General features: G+C 36.6%; 1 protein-coding gene across 1 annotated transcript in view; it reads right to left on the bottom strand.

The window, feature by feature from the left end:
* Window positions 1-22,285, bottom strand: part of HOMER1 (homer scaffold protein 1) — a 129,350-nt gene that overhangs the window by 71,644 nt on the left and 35,421 nt on the right. The window contains exons 2-3 of the mRNA XM_037000042.2: window positions 7,830-7,986; window positions 3,570-3,701 (exon numbers count right to left, since the gene is read on the bottom strand). Of these exons, the coding sequence (XP_036855937.1) occupies window positions 3,570-3,701; window positions 7,830-7,986 (289 nt within the window). The remainder of the gene's footprint in view (window positions 1-3,569; window positions 3,702-7,829; window positions 7,987-22,285) is intronic.

Genomic DNA, 22,285 nt, shown 5'->3' with positions numbered 1-22,285 from the left:
TACCACTGTGATATAATGAGTCATAAGAAATACATATTTGGTCATTCAGGTGGCCAAATATATATTTCCCAGGTATATTTGGTCTTCATCCACAGTTCCTGAAAACACTGCAGTCTTACAGGTGAAACAGGTGTTTTGTCATGTTAATGAGAGACTTTTGGACCCCAACCCAAGGGCAGAAGCTGGATGCTGAATCAGCCATCGGCCAATAATTGAGTCAATTGTGACTATGCAATGAAGCCCTCATAGAAATCCGTGAGAAGAGCTTATCTCTGCTCTGCTCAGTTGGAACCTGCTTCTCAGTTCGGGAGAACTTCTATTGTTGGGGAACCAGACACCTCCATGTGCTGCGAAGCCAGGCCCCAAGCTCCACGAGGATGGAAGCTCTTTTATTTGGGACCCTGCCCGATGTCTCTTCATCTGGCTGTTAACTTGTATCCTCTATGGTGTCCTTTATTAAACTGGTAAACCTAAGTGTTTTCCTGAATTCTGTGACCCACTCTAGCAAATTAATCAAACCTAAGGAGGAGGTCGTGGGAACGTCCAATCTGTAGCCAGTAGGTTAGAAGCAAAGCGAACTGTTTGGGGCTGGTTACCAGCGTCTGGAGTAGGGGGTGGAGGGCAGTCTTATAGGATGGAGCCCTTAAGCTGGGGAATCTGATGCTGTCTCTGGGCAGATAGCATCAGAATTGAGTTGAGTTCTGGGACACTCTGCTAATCTTTGAGAACTGCTTGGTGTTAGTATGTGTGGAAAGACCCCCTCCCACATAGTAACACACACTCGACTCCGGACAGGGAACCTAAATGGAGTTATAGTACTATTACTACTGTGTATAGTATTGTTATTGCTAAATACGTATGTGTAGGAAGAAGAGGTGACACCATTGCATTTGGTGCCAGATGAGTGGGAATAACAACCACTATCCTTCAAGAGAGTAAGTCAGGACTACAAAATAACTAAATTAAAAACCTAAAATCTCTATGCAGCTTAAAACTCCTGTTAGAGTTAGCAATAGAAATATGCAATATAGTTTCCTCCTCAAATCTCATAAGCCAACCCTAATTTCATTTCCATCTTGGAAAGGCAGTCTTTGAAAGGAAAGACACATGAACCTGTTTTGGGGAGACAGAGCATGATCAAAATTAAAGTTGTCATTATTACAAACTTTCCTTCTTACCTAAAACTTGTCACACCCACCTGTAATGTACAGATCACAGAATTGAATCTTCACTACAATACTTCTCTGTTTTTTACAGTAAGGAGATAGTCCGTTCAAATTATCTGAATACATAGCTATAAAGGTTCTATTCCACACTGGTGGAAGTGAAATAAAATACCATAATTCTTCTCTATGTAATTTGAAGTAGTACACTAAGTTTTTCTTATACCAATTTAGCACTCCAAAGTAGTTAAGGTTAAAACCCTTCTCAACTTCATAAAGACCTATGCTATTGCTTAGGTTTCCATGATAACAAGATACCACTTAGTAATAAACATGGTAACAATCCAAGCAAAGATGGAATTTTCCTCAGATCTCTGCCTTAGAAGACCACACATTTCTCCCAATGCTGCTACTCTCCCTTGTTTTGAGAGGCCCCTTGTCTAGAACTGCCTTCAGAGCCTTTTCCAAAGCCTAATAATGCTTTAATTCACTTACGGTTTTAGTAAAACAAGCCAGAATATTTATATGATTGCTGCACTTATGTAAAAGATTATAAACTTCTTTGGGTCCCCTTAGAGTCCTCAAGACACCAACATTAGTCTTCAAGGTAGCTTAGAAAATAAATTATGATTCTATTATCTTTGGAACAAAACATTTGGAAGAGACTGATCCTAGCTCCTGGAGCCAAGTCTAGTGACTAAATAGACCAGACTAAGCTCTAAAAGCTAATAGGTTGTTTCAATCTACCCTCAAAATACTAAGATTTACTACCAGTAAGGTTGGTCAAAAGCATATACTACCTTTAAAGATGAAAAATTTAATTCTTGAAATATGAAAGTGAGTCTCGGAAAAAAGATTAAATGAGAGGAGACTGTATGATTGACAGAATTCAATAAACTATTCTTTCACCACATTAGCTAGCTGTCCCATAACTGAAAGACATAATGAAAAACTTGTCAAAATTACTTAGGCTCAAAAATCATTTCACACTAGTTGAAAAATTAATCCACATGTAGTCTCTGTGATGTCAAAAAATTTAAGTGTAATATAATCAGTTTTAATTTTTTTTTTGCTATAGGCTTTAACAGACAATTCCAAGATTAAAGTTCCGAAAAGGTTCTGAGTAATGGCAAAAGTATTAGACTAACTCTGTAATTTCCTAAGAAATGTATTTAGAGAATAGGATGGGTGTAAGGGAAACCAAACCAGATAACACTGTTTTAATCATCCTACAGAGAATAACTTAAAATTACCAAGGCAAAAGTTAGTCTTAAAATCTATATCAAAAAAGATTTTAAAAACTTGAAACAACAGTGTTAAAGAATACTTACAACTAGAACAAAATGGAAACAAAAATTACTTCAACTACTTGACTATCGAATTACAACCTCAACTCAATAAATGTTTACAAAAGTGTAAGATTTTTTTAAAAGAACTCATCTTTAAGAATCTGAATGATTCCTACAATAAATACCTTAAGATCTAATGTAAATATGAACAGTATGTATCTACAAGAGCCTGATTACCTGAACAATTCAGCTCTCAAGCCATCAGATCTTATATATGCCAAATCATATGTAAAGTGTTTTGAACGTAGGGTTTTCCTTTTAACTGAATGCTTCAAACAGAGAAGTCTAAAGTATAAATCTTTGGACCCAGTGAACATAAAATTTGAAAGCAGAAGTGAGTAAATCCTCATCTCCTTGATTACCCTAAGATTTTTTTCCTTTTCCCTTACATAACGTTACTGTGTGACATCCACAAGGTGCTGCTAGTATGAACACAGTGTGGCTTTTGCTTACAGGCAGGACAACTGGCTTATTTACAATATTTAGAGTGGTGATGGTCTGTATTTTATTGGTCTTTCTGGCCACAGCAAGTCACTTTGTCTGTATCTTCCACGAACTCTTCATGGCGTCTATTAGATTTCACTCTGTATTGCCTCAGAAAGCGCAGAGTAATTCCCACCCAGATAAAGCACCATTCTCCCTAAACACAGTAATTTTTATGTGCCTATCACATCAAACAGCTGAAAGCTCTATCACTATCAGCTTGAGTTTTCACAATTCACAAGAGCTTGGTGTCTCCTTATCTTGCAGACTACCTCTAAGGGTGGTAATCCTTGAATAAAGTCCATTCTGAAGTCAGAGTCCCCACTTTTTATTTCCTGTCATCTAGACAGCCACACAAACCCTTTTCAATCAATGATAACTGTTTTTAGTGTGTACAGTATATTTTCCAATTGACAGTGGAATCCAATGATCTCTCACTTCTTGCTCTGAAGTCACAACAATTTTGAGAATATTAAATTTCTCCTTTATTTTATACTCTCCATTTGCAATTATATATTTAAGACTTCTAACTTGGATATGAAAACATCCACTTAGATCTTATGATTTAACTTACTTTAGAAAGATGATGTTCAGAGGAGAATCCCAGTCCATAAACAGTGTTTGCCCGACTATCAGCCCACTGGCCAAACTTCTGAGATGTTTTAGTAAATGTCATATTTGGGGTGATGGTGCTATTAATTATTGCCTGAAAAATAAAACAGCTATGAGTAACAAGCCAAAAATGAGCAAACAGGCATTTAAACACAGGACTATTTAGGTACATAAAAACTTGGGATTCCTAATGAGTCACAGTATTAAATATATAGTTATAGAAATAGTTTTTAACATTATAAATGATAGCACAGAAACACAGTAATTAATATAAATATAAATAAATGGCACTCTATCAAATTTCAACACTTTACAATCAAAATAAGTTTCCTATGATATAAAAAAATTTAAAAGCTTTTAGTGTTATCTGTTTCTTCCCTTTGAACCTTTAGAATCAATACCTATCTTGGATAACATTCACTTGGAGCAAGTGAATACTAATACTTTATTAAATGTACAGTCTCACCCTCCAAAAATATTTCAAAATGACTATGTGAAAAGATCAAATTTTTCATTTGTACATTTTCTAAAATTCATAATCACAAATTTTCTTAAACCTGACTTACCTGAAATACAAAAAAGACTTAATCATTTAGTACCATTTCCATTACTCAAGGGGAAAACAAACCACTAATATATACCTATTTTCTCACAAAGTGGTATAAATTCATGATATTGAGAATCACTATCATTTTTAACATATAATTTCTTAGAAAACTTGTATTTTAGTATGTTATTAAGCATTAACTTTGGTGATCACTATAATAAACCTCAACTATGACTATAACATATTAACCTAAGTTCATTCTCTCTGACAGTACTATGAAGGTGTAGAATCAGTTTTAGTTAAGTAGTCTAATGCCCACCAAAATTTTGAGATTACAAAGTGATTCCAATAATAATAAAAATAAACGTGTTGTAAACCCATAAGCAGATATTTGGTGAAAATGTGGAATGAAAATCAAGAACAGAGCTAAATCTACATACTCTGTGAACAGTATAAATGCAAATATTTATAAGCTAAGCCAGTACTGATGAACTTCTAATAATGAATGAATGACACTTGTCCTACTAAAGAGAACAGTTAAAGAGAGAGTGGTCCTTTGCTTTCTCTCAGACAGTAGACATGTTATCTATTGTTACATAAGAGCACTTATCCTTGATTAACTATTTGTACCTCTGACAAAAATTACATGTTCATATTTACATATCTCCTTACTCTTCTGTTCAAAAGCTGCTTTTCCTAGCATGTCATTTTAGATCGTGTAAAATGTGCCTAATTTGTGGGGTTGTCATCAAATGAAAGACTGAATGGAGAAGAATATACTAACAAGTGGTAAGGAATCATTTGGTTATTCAACTTTCTTTATTGAATTAATAAACCTATTAAATGTCAGACAATTCTACAAAGTTGAGATACAATAATGAGAGGCAAAGTAATTATGGAGTACATTTTAGAGCAAGAAGAGTCAGTTAGTGAACAAATAAATAAATAGATGACCAAGGTAATTTCAGAAAGTGGTACTGTTATGGAGACCATTAAGACCAGGATGTGACAGAGGCTGAAGGCTAAAAGGCAAAAACTGGCAGGTACTACTTTAAATTTGGTGTTCCTTCAGTGTTCCCTGGGAGCGTGCATTTGAGCTGGGATCTGAGTATTTGCAAAGAAGGGCATTTTACATGTCATCGTAATAACTCTCAAAAAGTGAGGCGCAGTATGTCTTACAGGCATCTGGGAAACCTGACCCATTTGCGGTTGGTCATTGACCTTCAGTTTTAGCTATTTCAAATCAACTTCTTTCTGCTTTTAAGTTTAAGAGTTCCATTTTAATCCCCATTCTGAACCTTTCTTTGCCTCCATATTACTTGTTTGGGGAAAATTAATCATTGAAGAAAAACTTTAAAATGATAGATGATCCCACACTTAAAAATATATATATGCATACACACACACACACACACACACACATGAATTCTTTGAAAAGAATGCTACTGTGAATCCATGTAAAAGAAAAATTTTAGTTCTTTAAAATAAGTATGTCTCCAAATCCCAGAGTTTTTGTCCTTTCAAGGAAGAGGTAGAAATGCTGTGTCATTATAGATCATGTAGTGCCCTGATCCTGGCCCTTGGCCATGCTGATGTCTCTGCAGCACGATTAGAAAACCTTCAAGCCCAGTTTACATGCACAGTAAAGGCACTAAGTGAGAGCAATGAACATTTTCTAGTCAGGGGCACTAAGGGCTTTCCAGCTTATCATGCAGTGCAGGAACAGAAGTGAGGCTGGGGAGGACAAAAACATTCATTTAGCAGCATCAAATCAACCACACGGCTTACCAATAAGAACGCCTCCTGCAGGGAACTGCAGTAGTTAACAGCATCAGTTAAGAAAAATAACTTGAAAGTAGAAAATGTAACTGCTATAGAGGGTATGTTTTGTTAAAAGAAACAAGAATTTTTTCAGAAGAGTTATTTAAGAGCCTAATAATTACAAGCTGCAAAGTATATTCAGAAATGGAAATGCCAGAAGCAATAGTTCCTCCTACTTCAGAAGGAAGAACACCTGAGGATCATTTAAAGACATGGACATGAGCCTCATCCAGGTGAACTTTACTTTTATATACCATTTAAGTCTCCTGTCTGATAAAACTACATCTTATCTGTGGTTTGAACCAAAAGTGATAGCTTATAGAGAACTAAAGGTTCAAGTCAGGGAAAGGAATTAACAATAATAAAATAACACTCAAGAATCTGAGATTATAATAATTAATGTTAATTTCACTAAACAGTTCCAAAGTATGACAAAATTATTCTTCTTTAAAATAGCTTCAAAGAAATTAACTTACTATTTCACAAGTCCCTTAAATCCTACACATGAAAATGAAAAGAGGATCCATTATTCAAATAAGTACATGTGAGTCACTTATGTACAAGGTAAAAGTACAAATAGCCCCTATGGTGTTCTATAGTCTAGTTAAGAGGATAAGGAATGAGCACACTGGGGGAAAAAAAAAACAAAGCTGAGCCTTAAATTATCTTTTAGTTTCCCAAAACACTAAGCAATACATAATTGACAGCCTAAAAATATTAATAAACTAACAATAACAACACTTGTTTGTATAGTGATTACTATACACCCTTTAATTAAGGGCTTTTGCCTAAAAGAATTTATTTAATGTTCACAACAATCCCATGGCATAATAATGTAAGTATTTTTATGTCCATTTTACAGATGAGAAAACTGAGGCATGAAGACATTAAATATCTTGTTCTATGTCACATGGTTAGTAATCAATACAGCAAAAATTCAAACCAGAGACTCCAGCTCTAGGGTCTGTGCTTTTAACCTCTACACTGAACTGCTAAAATTTCTGGGAGTGGAAAGGCCCCATGGCTTCAAGAAAACTTGAAGGAAAAGACTGGAGCCCTCATCTTTCTATACACTTCATATCCAGAATCTTATATTTAGTATTTCTTTATCTCCATCCATGTGTTAGTCAAAATTTATTGATGAAAAAATTGAATTTTTCCTCCTTTTGAAGGATACACCATACATCAGGCACTGATCCCGTACTCTTCAGATATTAACTCATTTAATCCTTACATCTACCACTGCTGAGGTGAGAACAAAGAGATTCAGGGAAGTAAAGTAATTTGCCCAAAGTAAAAAACTTAGTATTAGTAGAGCTGAGATGTGAACCCAGGCACTCCATGCTCTTCAACGTTATACGTCTGCTTCTCCTAAAAATTAAAACTTAGGTATTGTCCATATGTTTCTCTTCAGAAAAAAGGATGTTAGCTTTAACACTGACATTGACAGACTTCATATCATTTAGGGATTTTGAACTGCCTACTGGCCTATGGAAGTATATCTGAATAGAATTTTAGTCCCTCAGTACACTGTATGCTCTGAAAGAACAGAAACTGTGTCCATTTTGCTTATCATTTTATTTCTTGCACCTAGCAAGGGCCTGACATATAACAGACAGGCAATAAATATTTACCAAACTAACCTCAAATTTGTAGAATATTCTAGCATATAACAATATAATTAAAGTGGTTCATCCAAGTAGTTTAGTGGACAAAAAATTTGTTTTTTAAGAGTTAAGTTTTAAAAAATCAAAAGGCAGTATTTTAATGAAGATAAAGACTCCCTAAATAAAACTGAAATGCTATCCTGCATAAAGCGAAACAGTAAGATTATTTAAAGTAACAGTAACTTACCTTTGAGCCATCCAAACTGATTATCCTATACACATTTCTTGTGCTGTCATAGAAATAAGACACAGTAACTGCATGCTTGCTGGTAGGTACCCAGTTCTTCTTTGTGTTTGGGTCAATCTGGAAGACATGAGCTCGAGTGCTGAAGATGGGTTGTTCCCTGTAAGGGAGAAAATAAAATGACAGACTGAAAGCAGCCAATTTTATTCTACTGGACAGTAAAACAAGAAGACTCTGAAGATGACTCCACTTAACCAAAAACTCTCACATCCCTGAAAATAAGAGAAAACTTCTTTTAAACTGAATATTCTAAATATTCAATTGTAAGCTTCTTTAAAACAATGATACTCAATCCTCACCATTTGAAGATCCCTCACTGAAGTTTAATTGCAACCCCAAAATCAGTACTGGAGGTTACTTTCTTAGTCCTTGGCAGAGGAAAAATGTGAGTCACCTGACATGCATGTTTCCATCAGAGTTCATCAAGGCAACACTCTGCCTGCTTTTTTTGATTCATTTCTCATCCTATAAGTGGCATTTTTGCAATCTTTTTAATGCCATGTATTTCACATTTTTTGTGCTTTTTGTTGGTGCTTTTGCTCTTGAAAAGGGCCCCCAAGCATTGCTGAAGTGCAATTCCTTGTTGCAAGATGGCTGTGAGGTGCCTTATGGAGAAAATAAATGTTATATGTAAGCTTTGTTTAGGCATGAGTTATAGTGCTGTTCAATATATATAGTGCTGTGAGTTCAAGAGTAATGAATCAGTAATATATATAAAATAAGGTGTCTTTAAACACCAAGGCACATAAAAGGTCATGTATTGATTCGCTGATGAAATGTGACCAGAGGCTCACAGGAACTTAACCCTATATTTTCCCTAGGAGCAATAATAATTCAGCATTCTCTAATTCAGTGTTCATGGCACCTTTATTGAATATAACTACTGCAAATAATGAGAATCGAGTATACCATTAAAAGTATCTTATATTTGACCCTCACTATGTGAAAAGTTTTTACCCATTTAAAACTACATTATTCTGGTAATTATCTAACTGATAAAGTTCACATTCAATATAATCTCTACTAACTGAAAAGTCTATGGAAAACCAAGTAGTTTACCACCACAGTATCTTTTGCATGGATTAAGTAGGGCTTTAAAGATATACAAAAAAGTTCTTATATTATAATTTCAAGAACCAAAACTATGCAAAAACATATATTCAAAATGATATCATTACAGATTATTTTACAGTCTGAAAAATCAGCATGTGATAATCTATATATAATAGGAGCATTATAATACAAAACTTTCCAAGTTCTGAGTAAAAATTCCTTGAGAAGCAGCATTTATCAGGTTTTGTGGGGGGGTTTCTGAGCCCAGATAAAGCTTATCTTTTTCATTTACATAACACCTTTCTTTCCTAAAACTGCTTAAGATCCTCAAGTGAAATTTAAGGTATTATTTAATGTTTAAAACTAAATAAACTTAATTTTTTTTTGTTTAAAGAAAGGAAAGCAGAGTATGGAAAAGAGAGACACTAGAGAACAGGCAAGGCAAATCTGGGTCCTTGGCAAAATGGCTTTTCAGGTTAATAATAATGGGATGTCTATATCTTCTATGATAAACCTCTGCCTTTGGAGAGCTGTGGTGAAAGGGAGCTACTTTCCCTGTAGGTAACCTGGGTCTCCCCAGTTTTATTTCTGGAAACCTCCATAACAACTTTTCTGATTAATTTCTCTTGAAAGGAAGTGATAGTTTTCATGCCACTCCCTAAAAAATGAAAAAGTTATCATTTCTGGCTCAACTGACATTATATATGGGTTCATTCGACAAATTATTAACAATTGGGCAAGGCATTGTGCTGGATGAAGAATTCATCTGAATTATGAATAAGTGTTATTCATTCCCTCTTTCCCCATTCTCAATCCTTGACTTTTTCAGCAAGGCTGGTCCTAAACTTGGATTATCTCCCACAAAGCCCTGCAACCTATAGTTTTCCTTTTTCACCTTTTAATCAAAGTTCAAGGTGCAAGAGCAATTGGTCAGACTGTAACTAGTTGCAATTCACAGAGAAATCCAATCACACAAAACTATTAAGGCATGTAAGGAAAGGAAGTGGGACACTCTTTATATTTACTGACTATGTAATTATTTTTTTCATTTGACAGGAGGTAAATTTCTAAAAAGTGCAGGCTGGTAATTATAGGAATGTGTTCCAAAAAATTTTTCCAAAAAAGTAAAATGGCTGTTAAAAAAATAATATACTGCTTTTACAAGCCTTATATGACCAATCAACAAATCCTTATTCAATGGAAATGCAACATTTTGAGTCTAGTAAAATACTTTCTACATTCTATTAATTCACAAAATTTAATTAGGCTACACAATCAATCCACAAAATTTAATTCCCTTCTGAATAAAAACCTTTAAAGTAAACTAGCTGTTTTACAACAGAATGACATTTGAGGATCAACTAAGTATGCTGCTTTTAATTATTTTCCAAATAGATGATTTCTTATAGTTCTAGATTTCTGAGGTGAGAAAAGAAAGGTTATCAAAGTCTAGATGATAAAGATTAGGAAAATAGTTTCACTGCTGACACAGGGAACAGAATTCCTAGAAGTAAATGAAGATGTTACTACATCTATCAGAGTGCAGTAACAAAGGAATCAAGCTTTTATTAAATACCTATTACATGCCAAAAACAGAGAACTAGTCCTTGCCCTTGAGAAGTTCAATTTGGCAAGGGAATGCAGGTATGTTAAAAAAATAAAACGTACCTCACCAGCACAGATACTCTGAAAGTAAGTGACTTGGCACTAACATGGAAAAACTGAAGACTAAGTGGAGTTAGAAATAAAGAATGGCACGGTGGGAAGAAGGCACAGTACTCTGGGATGTGCATCAGAAAGCTCACTGAGTATGACCTTAGAAGAAGGAGAGACAAAAGAGAAGCCAATTCACGAGGGTGCCCTCTGAAACTACTGAGAGATTGTAAATAGTGAATGGCTTTGCATTTGGCAGTACTAAAGGCAATGGATAGGAGGAAACAACACTGGACACAAAGAGGCTGGTCAGACCCTTACAAGAGAATCTCACGTATTAAAAAAAAAAGAGGACAGGAGGTTGGGGAATGGGATGAAGATGTAAGGAGGGATTAGAGGTAAATTTAGAAAACAGAATCAGATTAAGTAACAGATTGGCTGTAGGGCAGTCGTTCTCACACTGGGCTAATTTGTCCCAAAGGAGACATTTCACAATGTTTGGAGGCATTTTTGGTTGTTACAACTGAGGGAGATTGCTACTAGCATCTAACAGATAGAAGCCAGTGATGTTGCTAAACATCTTTAATGCACAGGACAGCCCCCCACAACCAAGAATTATCCAGCCCAAAATGTCAAATAGTGCTACTAGCCAGGATGTTTAAGGTATATTTTAACACTAAGCATGTGGATAAACTTTGTTTTAGAGAAAAGCTATAGAAAAAGCAGTAGAGAAGCTACCTGAAATCTCAAAGTTCTTATTTCTTAAGATGATCTTTTTCAAATAAGCTGGATGGAGTTCATAACTAAAAGTTACACATACTACTTACTTTATAGCTATTCATACAAACACTTACTGCATCAAATATCCACATTTCCCTTAAGTATGTTGTATTGAACAACAGTCCTAGAAATTAGGAAGAGTTGTCTTTGTTGTATTTTCAAAAGTATATGTGGTTTTGGGAGGAGATTTCTGTTCTCTACTCACGCCGCCATCTTGGCTCCGCCCTGTCCTAGAAATTAGTGTTCCACATTTAAATAAGCTCTACAAACACTATGCTATATCCCATTCTGAATTATTTACAATGCAATTAGGACATTAAAGGTTCTGAGAAGTCCTGCAATAAAGAAACCCATTTATCCCTGACTAACCCACATGTGGCAAAATTATTTGACCTCAAGATGCTTTTTCATGTAACTTACTAACATCTCATAGGGCATATATTTATAGCCACAATATAAAAATCAGAAGATAAATTTTGAGGTAAATATATCTCACTGAAAGTTGGTCTGGATATTCTACCATCTTTACAGACATTACTAACTGTCACTAAAATATATATATATATAAAAGACAACACAAAATTGAGGTCTTATTTAGTAATGACTACAGTAGTATAACTCAAATAGATACTTGTTTACAACACTCTAAGTAATTCTTCTAAGAAGTTAAACAGTCTAAAAAATTTTAAAAGCAAATCGATTTTGGCATGAAATACTTTAACTTAGAGAAACAACACAAAACAGACACATACACACAAACACTTTAATCCTAGAGAATCATCTACTTTGTAATTTCTTACATCAATAATCAGGACAATGAGTAGTTTAAAAAACTTTACTGTTTTAAGAAAAGCTTACTGAGTATTTTCCAGTTGGTTTATAAAATAATTCTAGGAAGCTTGTGTAAGAACAATTTTGAAGTTCTTCACCTTCTGCTAAAATTCTGTAAAAATACTGTCTCAAGTGATGGACTCTAAACTTAATATAGATGTGGAAAACTGGACAACGTGTAAGATGACACTGAGAAAAATACTGTAAAAACAGAATTTTGATTAAAAATAAGGGTCGCTTGACATAAAGAATTACTGTATTTAACTCTAAGGATCTGTGTAATAAGAAACAAGGACCATGAAAAACTGAAGCAAAACAAAAAGACTATTTGCCAAAAGATATAAGTTTTAGATATACAAAAAAAGGTAAAGGCTAACATTTGTCACCTGGATAGATGTGATTTTAAAAAAATCAATGACAATGTTTCTAAAATTATTATTGAAGTCTATATTTTTGCAAACATTATATTCAATTAACTTTTGTTCCAAGGAAGTTGCAAAGCTGTGGGTCCAATAAATACAACCAAGTTCAATGGAAGAAAGAGAATTATCCATTTTCTACTCTTCTTTAAATGCCTAGCTTATAAATATCCTTTTCAAATATGTAAGTACAATTAGATATTGTAGCAGAAGGGATATAAAAGTTTTGGTTTCAAATAATTTCCTTTCTACCTAATTTTTCAAAAGAAAGTAGAAGCCTGGCAGAAGTCTAAAACACATAATGGATAATACTTTCCACTGAGAGTTTGACACTATTGGCTGACTATGTACCAACTATTACTCCTCCTCACTCCTTTCTAACACACCTCAGATTCTGTAGTGCTCTGCCTCCTCCACACCACTGTGAGCTTCACTAAAATCATCACGGCAATCCCATTCCCTTGCCAGAAGTCAGTTTAGGAATGGACCCATGAAGCAATTCTGTTTAATGAGATAACCAGGGAAAGTTTGCTGGAAACTTCTCAGTACACTCACAAAGACATTCACACATGAGAAGAGATGTTCTCTTAGATAACGTATGTGCAGTGACACCCAGACCTGAAGTCATCTTAGTACTATGAGGGCAGCTAACCTGAGAACAAAGCCAACACTGTTCACTAAAAATAGCAGATGGAAAGACAATGAATCTGGTTCCTTGATTATGTCATTGAATCAATGACTCAGTCTGCAGCTTCTTAAGGGATAAAACAAGTTCCTTAATTGTTCCAGGCAGATGTCACTTTAAACATTACATAAATGATAACTGAAGAAAGAGTTTTATACATAATAAACTCTGCAATATCTTACCCCCCAATAAAATATGATTGGTAGTCTTCCAGAATGCCTGGAGGGCTAGAGACACATTCTTCATTACTGTCATAACAGAACCCCATAGTATACACAACTTGATTTGTGGGGTCCCATTTAAAATTATAGAGGTAATCAACAGAAAAATTTATAACACTAACTATATTGAAACAGGTGGGAAGAAGAAATGTGGTAATGGCCAGAGTTCACTACCAATTGATTTTTTGCTCTGAGGACTTAATATCCACAGCTTTTTCAAGGAATAGTTTAAAAGCATATTAGAGATATGGAAGCAACCACTAGGAGAAATAAAAATTAGAATTTTGAAAATCACCTCTAGGGATGGAGTTAGATGAAGGGAGAGATGAGATAGGGAACTAGTACTTGTTTTTATAAACCTTTTATGTACCATTTGATTTTTTAACCTTGATCAGGTACTAAAAGATTTCCTAAAAATGGCATTATGGAGGAAACTACACTTACATCACAATTAACACTGAAGAATGTTGTAGGGGCCACTTCTGAAGACAGCCAAAGAACCACAGAATAAGTGACAATTTTTAATAGCTTGGAACTCAACTGACTTAACAGTACCTGGTATTAAAGTGTTCCTATTATTCATAAAGAGGAATGAAGGGAAAGGGAGAGAGGAGGAATTCCAAACATGCCTAATTACAGGACAGGAAGTGCTAAAGGTGCCTACTTCCTCACAAAAATACCCTACTTCAAATAGAAGTAAATACACAGCAAATAAGACAAAAAACATTCTTCCTTCATCTTGGGATATGGAGTTTGAAGTGGCAAGAGAAGCTGGACAATACTAGGTAAGGCCAAAAGGACATGAACAGAGATAAGACAAGGAGTGGACAGACACTAATGACAATTTAGCTTCAGATTATTGCCTTAAGAATTTAGTTCCAGTGCCATTGTGAGGTGGCACATCATGTCCAAAGGAGCTGGCACTCAAGCACTGGAATTTCCTCAAAAGAACTGTCTTGTATAAATTAATAATATAAATTGAAATTCCACCGAATTATCAGAAAAGTTGTTTAATACCCTATCCCCTGCCACACTCCACCGCGTGCCACCACATTTAAGAAAATCTTACTCACTAAAATAGCTTTTGATGCTGTGTGAAGATTATGACTACATATTACCAGCTATGTGTTCCTAGTACCATGTTATATGTTAAATAGCTGATTGCTTAAACATTTAGATTGTTCTTTTAAAAACACATGCTTACTTTGAAGAAAACAAAGATTATTCTACTAATGGCTACGCACCATGCAGCTGTACTGCAAGAACTCCATCTAGTGATGAACCCAAAACATAGCAGGCATATATTTTTTATGACTTCCAAGTTACTATATAGCAAACACAAAACTGTAAAGTGACACTGCCATAAAGGGTATAGAGACTTAAAATGTGACACCAACAACTACAAAACATCTTTTCTGGAAGGATTTTTTTTTTAATTGTATGATTTAAATTCCTTGGTCTTTTAATTGGTTATTGCACATGCAAATTAGATTATTTTTAGATAATCACTGTTTGCATCACAATTGAGCAACAGGAACACTTTCATGATATCAAGTATTTGACTTAATTGGCATATCTAAAGAAAACAATCAAATAAACAAGATTACTGCATTATAAAACTATGCTTAAACAGTAACAACACTGTTTATATTCCTTATCTAGGAGCCCCCTCACTTTAAGGGTAGTTTTAATAATCCATCTCAGTCCTTTCATTAGGCCACGGCACTAGTTATTAAAAAAGATTATAGTACTTATTTACCTTGAGCATTTTAATCAGTAACTACATTTAAAAGATCAAGGGATATGCTGAAATTCATAGTAAAAAACAAGCAAACCCACTCAATGTATATTTAAGTAACATCTTCAATGCTCAAAGAACTTGGCTTATTTACTTATTAATTTAACTGCCAAGTGACATCATCTATGTCCCATCTCCCAATTTAAAACCCTATCCATTTCAGATAAAATACTGGATGTTTTAAAAATATACTAAGAGGTATGCCTGATAACTCAGTCACATTTAAGTTAGTATTTTGTTTTCATATATTAGACTTTAAACATTCTTCTCTTCTCAGATGAGTTCCACTAAATAGACAAATTCTGAGAACTGATACTATATAGTAGGGAAATCTAAGGAAAACAGCCTCTTGTTAATGACAATTCAATTCTTGTTAATATAGGTGGTACATTCCTAAAACTCTAAATAAGTAATTTTCTGTGGACATCCAATTCCTAAAAACTTTTACAATGAATTAAATGTTAAAAGATTAAAGTTCTTTAGCAATAACAATTCAAGGAACAGTAACTCTCTTAGGTACTCTTTTCCTTTATATCTATGACAAACTAACCAAGGGGATACTCAGTCTGTATGGTATTTGAAAAAGCAAATATTCTAAAAAATAAACCCAGGATTGAAGAGAAAGCCCTGAAAGTACTGTTAAAATATGTTAATATTTGCTACATTTGAGTAGTAGTTGCATGGATGTTACATTATTCCCTGTATATTCTGAATATTTTAAATTGGCCAAAACAAAACGTCAAACCATTCCTACAGAATTTTTATTTACACTATGAAGTTGAAATAATTGCCACATTTTATTTTATACATATGTAGATCACTTATTTTAACTGTTGTGCAAAAAAATCGATGCTATGATTAGAACTGCACTATCCAGTATGGTAGCTACTAGCCACATGACTACTGAGTTATTTGAAATATGGCTAGTGCAACTGAGAAATGAGTCAGTTTAAATTTTATTTAATACCCAAAGTCAGTCATTGAATAATGTTTAAGCATGTATGGAACAACTTGGATTTGTGAATCTACTGTTTCAGATGTAAATTTTGTGATAAATTCACATCAAGTATTTCTGATAAATCTTAGCATCCCAATTGAGATATGCTCTAAATAAAAAATATATAATGGATTTCAAAGACGCAGTTTGAAAAAAGATTGTAAAAATATCACAATGGGGAGGGGGAGCCAAGATGGCGGCGTGAGTAGAGCAGTGGAAATCTCCTCCCAAAAACACATAGAGCTATGAAAATATAACAAAGAAAAATCTTCCTAAAATAGAGACCACAGGACACAGGACAACATCCAGACCACATCCACACCTGCAAGAACCCAGCGCCTTGTGAAGGGGGTAAGATACAAGCCCCAGCCCGGCGGGACCCGAGCGCCCCTCCCCCCGGCTCCCGGCGGGTGGAGAGAAACCGGAGCAGTTTTTTTTTTGGTGAGCGCTTTTTGGAAGCCTTAGAGGGACGGGCCCCCGTTGCTGGGGAGGCAGGGTGGCGGGACCGGTGAGGAGGTGCCTGGGAACGGCGCCGGAGGACAAAGAATATCCCGCGTTTCTCCCTGCGAGACCTGGGGGCGGGTGCCTGAGACCGGTGCCTGAGGACGGAAGAGGTCGCGCGTTTTTCCCCTTTTTTTTTTTTTTCTCTTTTTGGCAAGCGCTTTTTGGAAGCCTTGAAGGGACGGGGACCCCAGTGCTAGGGAGGCACGGTGGCGGGACTGGTGAGCGGGTGGCTGGGACCGGCGCCTGAGGACAAAGAATATCCCCCATTTTTCCCTGCGGGACCGGTGGGCGGGTGCCTGAGACCGGCACTTGAGGACAGAGGAAATCGCGCGTTTTTCCCCTTTTTTTTTCTCTTTTCTGCGAGTGCTTTTTAGAAGCCTAAAAGGGACAGGGACCCCGGTGCTAGGGAGGCAGGGCGGCGGGACTGGTGAGCGGGTGCCTGGGACCGGCACCTGAGGACAAAGAATATCCCGCATTTTTCCCTGTGGGACCGGTGGGTGGGTGCCTGAGACCAGCACCTGAGGACGGAAGAAATCGCGCGTTTTTCCCCTTTTTTTTCTCTCTTTTTGCCAAGTGCTTTTTGGAAGCCTTGAAGGGACAGGGACCCCGGTGCTAGGGAGGCAGGGCGGCGGGACTGGTGAGCGGGTGCGTGGGACCAGTGCCTGAGGACCAAGAATATTGAGCGTTCCTTCCCTGCGGGACCGGTGGGTGGGTGCTTTTTGGAAGCCTTGAAAGGACAGGGACCCTGGTGCTAGGGAGACAGGGCAGCAGGACCAGTGCGCGGGTGCCTGGGACCGGCACCTGAGGAAAAAAAAAAAAAAAAAATCGCGTGTTTTTTCTTTTTTTTTTCCTTTCTGTTCCCTCTCTCATTGTTGCTGTTGTTGTTTTGGTTTGGAGAGTGCTTTTTGGAAATCTTAAAGGGGCAGGACAGGTCACTTAGACCAGAAGCAGGGAATCTGGGGATCTCTGGGCACTCTAACCCCCTGGGCAGCAGGGAGCACAGAGGCCCCTTACGGAGATAAATAGTCTCCTGGCTGCTCCCCCTCCAACGGGGCTCCACCATTTTGGAGGAACAGCCCCAGCCAGGCCAAGACCACAGCAACAGTGGAGATAAACCCCAAAGCAACTGGGCAGGAAGCAGAAGCCCTGTCTGCGCACAGCTGCCCAGCACAAGCCACTAGAGGTCGCTATTCTCCCAGGAAAAGGCTACAAACCAACAAGAAGGGAAGCTCTTCCAGCGGTCACTTGTACCAGCTCTGCAGACTATCTCTATCACCATGAAAAGGCAAAACTACAGGCAGACAAAGATCACAGAGACAACACCTGAGAAGGAGACAGACCTAACTAGTCCTCCTGAAAAAGAATTCAAAATAAAAATCATGAACATGCTGACAGAGATGCAGGAAAAAATGCAAGAGCAATGGGATGAGATGCAGAGAAAAATGCAAGAGCAGTGGGATGAGATGCAGAGAAAAATGCAAGAGCAGTGGGATGAAGTCCGGAAGGAGATCACAGATGTCAGGAAAGAGATCACAGAAGTGAAACAATCCCTGGAAGGATTTATAAGCAGAATGGATAAGATGCAAGAGGCCATTGAAGGAATAGAAGCCAGAGAACAGGAACGTATAGAAGCTGACATAGAGAGAGATAAAAGGATCTCCAGGAATGAAACAACACTAAGAGAAATATGTGACCAATACAAAAGGAAAAACATTCGTATTATAGGGATACCAGAAGAGGAAGAAAGAGGAAAAGGGATAGAAAGTGTCTTTGAAGAAATAATTGCTGAAAACTTCCCCAAACTGGGGGAGGAAATAATCGAACAGACCATGGAATTATACAGAACCCCCAACAGAAAGGATCCAAGGAGGACAACACCAAGACACATAATAATTAAAATGGCAAGGATCAAGGACAAGGAAAGAGTTTTAAAGGCAGCTAGAGAGAAAAAGGTCACCTATAAAGGAAAACCAATCAGGCTAACATCAGACTTCTCAACAGAAACCCTACAGGCCAGAAGAGAATGGCATGATATACTTAATGCAATGAAACAGAAGGGCCTTGAACCAAGGATACTGTATCCAGCACGACTATCATTTAAATATGATGGTGGGATCAAACAATTCCCAGACAAGCAAAAGCTGAGGGAATTTGCTTCCCACAAACCACCTCTACAGGGCATCCTACAGGGACTGCTCTAGATGGGAGCACCCCTAAAAAGAGCACAGAACAAAACACACAACATATGAAGAATGGAGGAGGAGGAATAAGAAGGGAGAGAAGAAAAGACTCTCCAGACAGTGTATATAACAGCTCAATAAGCGAGCTAAGTTAGGCAGTAAGATACTAAAGAAGCTAACCTTGAACCTTTGGTAACCACGAATCTAAAGCCTGCAATGGCAATAAGTACATATCTTTCAATAGTCACCCTAAATGTAAATGGACTTAATGCACCAATCAAAAGACATAGAGTAATAGAATGGATAAAAAAGCAAGACCCATCTATATGCTGCTTACAAGAAACTCACCTTAAACCCAAAGATAAGCATAGACTAAAAGTCAAGGGATGGAAAAACATATTTCAGGCAAACAACAGTGAGAAGAAAGCAGGGGTTGCAGTACTAATATCAGACAAAATAGACTTCAAAACAAAGAAAGTAACAAGAGATAAAGAAGGCCACTACATAATGATAAAGGGCTTAGTCCAACAAGAGGATATAACCATTCTAAATATATATGCACCCAATACAGGAGCACCAGCATATGTGAAGCAAATACTAACAGAACTAAAGAGGGAAATAGACTGCAATGCATTCATTGTAGGAGACTTCAACACACCACTCACCCCAAAGGATAGATCCACCGGGCAGAAAATAAGTAAAGACACACAGGCACTGAACAACACACTAGAACAGATGGACCTAATAGACATCTATAGAACTTTACATCCAAAAGCAACAGGATATACATTCTTCTCAAGTGCACATGGAACATTCTCCAGAATAGACCACATACTAGCTCACAAAAAGAGCCTCAGTAAATTCCACAATATTGAAATTCTACCAACCAATTTTTCAGACCACAAAGGTATGAAAGTAGAAATAAATTCTACAAAGAAAACAAAAAGGCTCACAAACACATGGAGGCTTAACAACATGCTACTAAATAATCAATGGATCAATGAACAAATCAAAATAGAGATCAAGGAATATATAGAAACAAATGACAACAACAACACTAAGCCCCAACTTCTGTGGGATGCAGCGAAAGCAGTCTTAAGAGGAAAGTATATAGCAATCCAGGCACACTTGAAGAAGGAAGAACAATCCCAAATGAATAGTCTAACATCACAATTATTAAAACTGGAAAAAGAAGAACAAATGAGGCCTAAAGTCAGCAGAAGGAGGGACATAATAAAGATCAGAGAAGAAATAAACAAAATTGAGAAGAATAAAACAATAGCAAAAATCAACGAAACCAAGAGCTGGTTCTTTGAGAAAATAAACAAAATAGATAAGACTCTAGGCCAACTTATTAAGAGAAAAAGAGAGTCAACACAAATCAACATAATCAGAAATGAGAATGGAAAAATCACGACAGACTCCACAGAAATACAAAGAATTATTAAAGACTACTATGAAAACCTATATGCCAACAAGCTGGAAAACCTAGAAGAAATGGACAACTTCCTAGAAAAATACAACCTCCCAAGACTGACCAAGGAAGAAACACAAAAGTTAAACAAACCAATTACAAGCAAAGAAATTGAAACAGTAATCAAAAAACTACCCAAGAACAAAACCCCGGGGCCGGACGGATTTACCTCGGAATTTTATCAGACACACAGAGAAGACATAATACCCATTCTCCTTAAAGTGTTCCACAAAATAGAAGAAGAGGGAATACTCCCAAACTCATTCTATGAAGCCAACATCACCCTAATACCAAAACCAGGCAAAGACCCCACCAAAAAAGAAAATTACAGACCAATATCCCTGATGAACGTAGATGCAAAAATACTCAATAAAATATTAGCAAACAGAATTCAACAGTATATCAAAAGGATCATACACCATGACCAAGTGGGGTTCATCCCAGGGATGCAAGGATGGTACAACATTCGAAAATCCATCAACATCATCCACCACATCAACAAAAAGAAAGACAAAAACCACATGATCATCTCCATAGATGCTGAAAAAGCATTTGACAAAATTCAACATCCATTCATGATAAAAACTCTCAGCAAAATGGGAATAGAGGGCAAGTACCTCAACATAATAAAGGCCATATATGATAAACCCACAGCCAGCATTATACTGAACAGCGAGAAGCTGAAAGCATTTCCACTGAGATCGGGAACCAGACAGGGATGCCCACTCTCCCCACTGTTATTTAACATAGTACTGGAGGTCCTAGCCACGGCAATCAGACAAAACAAAGAAATACAAGGAATCCAGATTGGTAAAGAAGAAGTTAAACTGTCACTATTTGCAGATGATATGATACTGTACATAAAAAACCCTAAAGACTCCACTCCAAAACTACTAGAACTGATATCGGAATACAGCAAAGTTGCAGGATACAAAATCAACACACAGAAATCTGTAGCTTTCCTATACACTAACAACGAATCAATAGAAAGAGAAATCAGGAAAACAATTCCATTCACCATTGCATCAAAAAGAATAAAATACCTAGGAATAAACCTAACCAAGGAAGTGAAAGACTTATACTCTGAAAACTACAAGTCACTCTTAAGAGAAATTAAAGGGGACACTAATAAATGGAAACTCATCCCATGCTCATGGCTAGGAAGAATTAATATCGTCAAAATGGCCATCCTGCCGAAAGCAATATACAAATTTGATGCAATCCCTCTCAAATTACCAGCAACATTCTTCAATGAATTGGAACAAATAATTCAAAAATTCATATGGAAACACCAAAGACCCCGAATAGCCAAAGCAATCCTGAAAAAGAAGAATAAAGTAGGGGGGATCTCACTCCCCAACTTCAAGCTCTACTACAAAGCCATAGTAATCAAGACAATTTGGTACTGGCACAAGAACAGAGCCACAGACCAGTGGAACAGATTAGAGACCCCAGAAATTAACCCAAACATATATGGTCAATTAATATTTGATAAAGGAGCCATGGACATACAATGGCAAAATGACAGTCTCTTCAACAGATGGTGCTGGCAAAACTGGACAGCTACATGTAGGAGAATGAAACTGGACCATTGTCTAACCCCATATACAAAGGTAAACTCAAAATGGATCAAAGACCTGAATGTAAGTCACGAAACCATTAAACTCTTGGAAAAAAACATAGGCAAAAACCTCTTAGACATAAACATGAGTGATCTCTTCTTGAACATATCTCCCCGGGCAAGGAAAACAACAGCAAAAATGAGCAAGTGGGACTACATTAAGCTGAAAAGCTTCTGTACAGC

This window comes from Manis javanica, chromosome 1 (assembly GCF_040802235.1).
Source record: "Manis javanica isolate MJ-LG chromosome 1, MJ_LKY, whole genome shotgun sequence".
Taxonomy (NCBI): Eukaryota; Metazoa; Chordata; class Mammalia; order Pholidota; family Manidae; genus Manis; species Manis javanica.
This window is presented reverse-complemented; position numbering and strand designations above follow the sequence as displayed.